Raw genomic sequence first — 7,375 nt, 5'->3', positions numbered from 1 at the left:
TTATATTCCACGCCATTATATCACTAATCTTTCTCGTACCTTGTCTCACATTCTTGACAAAGCTATTCCTCAGAATTTTGAGAACGATAATCCACAAACAAATGTCATCAAACAAAACACCCACAGCGCATGCCTTTATGTTAATCTTCTCAGACTGAAATATTAAATGTGCGAAACAGACACGGAAACTTGAAAATGATGTCATTTCTCTGGCGCGGTGTGCGCACTATCTCCGGGATCGGCCCACGCAAGAGACCGCATTTCTACCAGAAAGCTCGCCTACGTGCATAGCGTTCGCAGCCAGTGTTTGCTGTTAACCACTACGGTTGCATAAGCTGCCGTCGTCGGAGAGAGAGAGAGAGAGAGCAAGGCGAGGAAAGGCAGGGAGGTCAACCAGAAGAGCATCCGGTTTGCTACCCTGCACTAGGGGTAAGGAAAAGGAAAAATAGAAGAGTGGACCGTGAGAAGCAGTCAGGGATCTTTGAATGCTATCGCGTTCCACTTTTATTGCTGTTACCGTGCAAGTTGCTTTTGGTATATGCGAGGCATAAGTTAGTCTCAATAAACGTCTGGCTTGTCGCACCCTAATATTGTGTGGTTACCGGCGCCGAGCGCCACCCATCACAATACCTTGTAGCCAGTATGAATGAAGGAGGGAAAGAAAAACCGCTGCATCGTATACACACGACAACAGAGCGTAAGCCTTGGCATAAGGTGGTTACCAACAGTTATCTTAAGCGTTTTTCTCTGTATTATAACACATTTACATTGACCATTATTTGCTACGTTTTATTTTTGCTGTCGTGTCTTGGCCGAGCGTCGCAGTGCTGTGTGCAAAAAACTAAATATCTCGAATGATGCGTGTGCTGACAGGACGGACTGCTTGTTATTCAACGAATACTTGTTTCTACTTTGATGCTTCTCATTCTTATTTAATATGATGTCAATGCTATTTAAGGGTAAGTAACCGCGACCAAGACTATGTAAAGCCACAAGAATCGAGAACTGAGCTAGTTGGACTACTTTCGTCATTTAGCAGCGCAAGGAGGTGTTCTTCAGTTGAAAGAAAGTGGGTTGTGTCGCCCCATTTGTCCGGGTCCCTTCTTTGCTATACTACAGGATGGATGTAGAGCCGAGCGCGGCGTGCTGACTAAGTCACAGAAGGTCAGTCGATTTGTCACTTTTTCTCGGGAGGTGTAGACGCTTGATTACACCGACGGTGGAGAAAGTTGCTGAGCTCCTAACGTAGGCTCTTAGATCTTCTTAATCTCGTGCGAATTGTTGGTTTTACAGTGGTTACTATCTTGCTGTTTTGTACCATTTAATCATACGTGCACCACACTTCTTCTCCCCTCTCCCCCCCCCCACCCCCCCCCCCGCGCGCGCTTAATTTTTTCTGACGTGCATGCAGGGAAGTACGTGCCGACTGTGGGCGCCGCGCTACACGAGAACGCGGACTCGATGCGAGTCAAGATTAATTTTCGCGGCATCGCCTACGGCAACGGTCTGACGGACCCCATAAATATGGTGGATTTTGGCGATTTCATCTACGGGATCGGCCTCATCGACCGTAGCGCCGCCGACCACATGACGCGAGTCGCCAAGGAAGCGGTCGATCTCCTGCGCGCAGGTCGAACTATTGAGAGCGGTGTAATCATGGACACTCTGTTCTTCGGCCTCTTAACGCACAACACTTTCTTCAAGAACGTCACAGGCTTCGAATACTACTACAACTACCTGATCGACAAGGAGCCCGAAGACAGCAAGACTTACAAGGCGTTCGTCCAGAAGCCCGAGATCCGGCGCGCCCTGCACGTGGGTCAGCAAGGATTCAGCATGAGCCGTGACCTCGTGGCCGGCCACTTTGTCCGCGACATAATGCGCTCGGCCGTGCCGCAGTTCACCGTAGTTCTGGAGAGCGGCTACAAGGTGCTCGTGTACAGTGGTCCCTTGGACATATGCGTGCCCACTACACACACGGAGAAATTCCTGTCCAACGTGGCGTGGTCGCATGCGGATCGATGGTCTCACGAACCCCGCCACATCTGGCGAAGCGCCGACGGCAAGCGTCTGTATGGCTACAAGAAGACCGTCGAGAACCTCAACTTCGTCGTGGTGCGCAACGGTGGACACGTGCTGCCGTATGACCAGCCTGAGGCCATGTTCGCGCTCATCACAGCCTTCATCGATGACGAGCCGCCTTTCTCCGGACAGGCTATCTCTTCTGCGTAGGCCACAAACTTGTTCGACTTACTCTCGATTTGTTTGGAATGCACGGTGGCAGATGTTGCGTAGGAGATAGACGCAAGAAGAGGATAACAGCAAACAAATTAGCATGGAACGCAATGCTCGTTGTGTGAGCGTGCATAAGCGTTAATCCTTTCGTCAATCCCTAGACCTACCTCAATGCGTAAATTGAGCCCCAGCGTAGTAGGATTGCACCATGATTTTGTGAACTGGCATGCAATGTAACTCTGTCCGAAATAAACAAAAAGCTACACGGCTTGCGTGGAAAGTGCTGCACCGCATTCATGGATTATTAAGCCCCCCTTCATTGCGTTCTTGCCATTATTATAGTAAAAAAGCTGTCCAGATTACGGAATGCAGCGTTGACTGCGATGGTGCAATGTCGATTTCAGTTAAAGGTCACTAGTTTTTTTTCTGCACCAAATTAACAAATTCAGTCAAGCGGTGCTGCCAACCTCTTTGGGCCTTCAGACTAAGCGATTAGTAACGCGATTTCATGGAAGTCGTTACGGATTGTTTTTCTATTGATGTCTGCAATTATGGAGGGGTAGGCTCTAACAAAAACTAATCTGCGGGTGACTGAAATGATGTGAAAGCAAGGATGAAAAAAATATGAGGGAGAGGTAAATCAAACACACGTCAGTAAGAGTCACGGATTGTGCTCTTGCGTAATAAACAACGCCTCACGATGACTGCGTAATTTCCTGGCTTGAACGATGAACTGAAAAGCAGGCATCAATATCGCGCACGTATGGTACTCACTAAACAACGATTATGGGCACTGGCTTGCAAGCAGTGATGTACTAGGTAAGTATCACTGCTCCTACACTCAGTATTCAGCAACTCATGTACTCGGCGTAAGGTATAGCAACGAGTTTAAGATGCTCGCTGATATATGGATGCTTCAAATTGACGTCTGTAGTTGTTTCCCGTTTCCTTACCGTCGTCTCGAGAAGGCCGCCATAACAGACATGACTCATACCTATAGTAGAGACAATAGCGGTTTCTAAGGATACTGTTGTTGTTTTTCCTTATTACAACAATTACAGCGCGCTTTTCTTAAACAATGTGCAAGTAAATCAATGCCTGTCCCCGTACGGCGGTGACCACTTGCCTTTTTGTTAACCTAAAGCTTCTCATCAGCACAATCTTAACGTTTTTCGAGGAATCAACAGAAACGTGGCCCTTCACCCAAGAAACGATGCAATAGAAACAGTTCACACGTCTGTGATAATTTAGCACCTTCCTATAGTTCTGCGCTATCACTTTGTTTTTTTCGTTTCGGTCGAAATGTTCCATATGAGAGACAATATAGTCATTCATTTCAATTGTACGCACTTAAAGTCGAGATTTTCTCTCGTAAACTTTCAATCAATTTCGATGACTTGACTATCTTTAATGCGCATCTAAATTTAGCATACCAGCTCTTTCTTTATTCAGTTCGTCCTCATCATGATGTGGTCGTCATGGCTGTGGATTCGATGACGCGATCTCATACTAAAGAAAAAAAATAAGAGTAGGTAATGTTGGACTTGATGTATCGGGGTGCCGACTACCGGTACCGGTGGTACCACTGTGCAGTTTTTACCGCTGTGTTAGACTGCATTATCTTCGGGATCGGTCCACAAAAACGGTTAGGCACACACAAGAATTCGCCAGTTGCTCAATATAGGGAGGGCATAAATCCCCCTCGTGGCGTCTTCATGCGCGCTTTTCCAACTAAATGAGCCATCCTATAGTATTTACTGCGATTTCGAAATGTACAGAGTTATTCAACACCACCTTGCAATCATAAACTGGAGAGACGGACACAGATACACAAAATTATCAAACGAATCGTTTTAGGACTGGTCATTTAGTAGCTGTTCAGGTACTGAAGTCATTTTGAGGCGCGTCCCGGGAACGGTCTTCGGAAAGACAGAGAGAGAAGTCAAAGAGGAAAGGCAAGGAGGCCTATTAGGCTGAGCCCCGTTGGCTAACCTGTACTGGGGAGGGGAGAAAGGGGACTAAAATGGGGGAAAGGGGAGAAAAGTTGGCACGTTGCAGGGGTACATTAACATACAATTAAGCATTCTTTGTTGAGTTCATCACGAGTGGTCTTATAGCCTGGTACATCTCTAGAATCACAGCAGCGCTTTTGTGGCTTTGCACATTGCAGACACATGAGGCCACGGTCCCACGATCTACTCTTATTTAAAAGGTTAGTCATCTAAGTGCCCTAAAGATGTCCGAAGAGCAATCCTCTCATCTTCAGAACTGTACCAATTTGGGCTGGTTGGTCCATGACTTGAGCGGAAACAGCTCAAAATAACAGGACGCGAGACTGCCATCTTCGTACGATAGGCAGTCACACAAGAGATGTTCTATGGTTTCTTGACTCTGCTACACATATATCGCGATTGGCACTGCCTGCCAATCTAATTAGGAATAAGCAGGCGTTTGTAAAAGAAACTCCTAGTTTATAAGGCGTTGGCTTTAGTTGTGTGACCAAAGGGAATCTAGCTGCTAACTTCAGTCCGCGCGAACAGACTGCGTGAATACAGCTTTATAGAAGAATGTATATCACGCCAACCTGCCTTACCGACAATATTGCTACGTGCTATTCGAAGATAATGTTGACACTTCGATGTAGTCGAAGTGTCACCATATAGGCAGCCTCCGGCTGATCTGGGGACGACGACGTGCCTTGTTTTATGTCGGCTGGCTTCCATGTTGACCAGCGCTTGCTTACCCCTTGTAAATACACCTTGTAAATAGTCTCTCTACTGTGCTTCTACTTAATATTTATTTGGTGGAGGTGCGGGGTAGATAGCGGCTTGAGGTACGGAAGGGGACCAGAGTAAGTTAGAAATGGGCTAGAGGGCTGAGAGGGCCACTGGCTGCGGCAATAGCGAGTAGTGTGTCCAGCTAGGCTGCAGCGGAAACAAATAGGCTTGTCATCGGCTATTCTCCATTCCGACGGGTTTCTCGTTCGAACTGCCGATATAGCCGAGCGAGAGAGCTACTTGAGGCGTACCATATAAGAAAGAAGGGAAAAGATTGTGCCAGCGACACCTCAGTTAATCTGCACAACAGTGAGATGAGGTTTATTGACGGGCGTAGGTAGGTTGCGTTTTGCATAAACAAGGGTTTTTTTTTTTTGCACACGCGCAGTGGTGTATGTCTGGGTTGTACTTATATGTGGCCTTCGTAAAATAAACATTAGTTGCATGTCTGCGCCCTTCCTTGTTCCATGCTGTCTCTGTGGTCCATTTGTTCGCGCAGAGAGAGATAAATGAGATGGGAAAGGTAGGGAGGTTAACAGGAAGGTAGATATTCACTTTGCTACCCTGCACTGGGGAAGGGGTAAGGGAAACAGAAAGATAAAGAAAAATGCACACACATAGAAAGAGAGGGAGATAAAAAAAAGAACACACACACACACACACACACACACACACACACACACACACGCACGCACGCACGCACGCACGCACGCACGCACGCACACCACAACACACACACACACACACACACACAACACACACACACAACACGCACACACGCACACACACACACACACACACACCACACACACACACACACACAACACACCACACCACACACACCACCACACACACACACACAACACACGACACACACACACACACACACACACACCAACACCACACCACACACACACACACACACACACCACACACACACACACACACACCACACACACACACCACCCACACACACAACCACACACACACACACACACACACACACACACACACACACACACACACACACACACACACACACACCACACACACACCACACACACAAACCCACAGCACACACACACACACACACACACACACACACACACACACACCACACACACACACACACACACACACAACACACACACCACACCACACACACACACACACACACACACACACACACACACACACACACACACACACACACACACACACACACCACACACACCACACACACACACACACACACACACACACACACACACACACACACACACACACACACACACACACACACACACACACACACACACACACACACACACACACACACACACACACACACACACACACACACACACACACACACACACACACACACACACACACACACACACACACACACACACACACACACACACACACACACACACACACACACACACACACACACACACACACACACACAAAGGAACTCAGGAGTGTCACAGTCGTTCAAGGAGGTTGCTTGTCCAGAGGAACCTCAGCAGCGCGCTCATCACCTTCTGGTGTGAAGACCGCGTCAGCCGGCACTCTAAGATCGTCTGCTCAGAAAGCGGCCTGTCGTCGAGGCGCGCCAGCGTCGTCACGAGCGTCTGTCTCTGGGAGCTGTAGCGGGGACAATGACACAAGATATGTTCGATTGTTTCCTTGCTGTCGCAACTATCACAGGTAGCACTGTCAGCCATTCCGATGTGGCAAGCAAAAGCATTCGTAAAATATACTCCAAGCCACAGTCGGCAGAGAGCAGTTGTCTCGATTCGGGAAAGTCCAGATGGAATATGTGGTCGCAGGGATGGGTCCAAGCGGGGCAGTCGAGTATACCGGAAACTTGGCGTGTTCCACATGGATCGAGTGGCATCACGCGCGAGTATACGAAGCTTTGTTGCTGCATCGGTTCTTGAAAGTGGAATGGGTTTCTTCTCAGCATTTTCGTGAGCTCTCCTAGCAGCTTAATCGGCCTGTTCGTTGCCCATGATGCCGCAGTGACCTGGGAGCCACCGAAAAGTAATATCATGTCCTTTTTCTACTAGTTGGTGATATATCTGCCTTATTTCAAGCACAAGTTGGTCTTGTGGTCCACGACGCAAAGCGGATAGCAGACACTGCAGAGCTGCCTTCGAATCAGTAAATATACTCCCTTTTTGGTGGTAAGCGGATACTGCTCGCGTTTGTTTCCCGGTGCCGCGGCGGAAGCCGCGGTGCCGGGCGCCGACGCGAAGCGGTGGTCGTTGGGGTGTCGCGGAGCGCACCGTAGCGACACCCCAAATAAAAAAAAATACTGCTCCAGTCAGGTAGACTGCTCCCTCCCTGATAGT

The 7,375-nt window shown here is 48.2% G+C and overlaps 1 protein-coding gene across 1 annotated transcript in view; it reads left to right on the top strand.

Annotated features, from left to right (window-relative positions):
* LOC119455679 (venom serine carboxypeptidase-like) overlaps nucleotides 1-2,494 on the top strand; it is a 31,287-nt gene extending 28,793 nt beyond the window's left edge. The window contains exon 5 of the mRNA XM_049668950.1: nucleotides 1,412-2,494. Coding sequence (XP_049524907.1) covers nucleotides 1,412-2,232 — 821 coding nt within the window. The 3' untranslated portion in view covers nucleotides 2,233-2,494. The remainder of the gene's footprint in view (nucleotides 1-1,411) is intronic.
* The last annotated feature ends 4,881 nt before the right edge of the window (nucleotides 2,495-7,375 follow it).

Source organism: Dermacentor silvarum, chromosome 6 (genome assembly GCF_013339745.2).
Source record: "Dermacentor silvarum isolate Dsil-2018 chromosome 6, BIME_Dsil_1.4, whole genome shotgun sequence".
NCBI classification, from domain to species: Eukaryota; Metazoa; Arthropoda; class Arachnida; order Ixodida; family Ixodidae; genus Dermacentor; species Dermacentor silvarum.
This window is presented reverse-complemented; position numbering and strand designations above follow the sequence as displayed.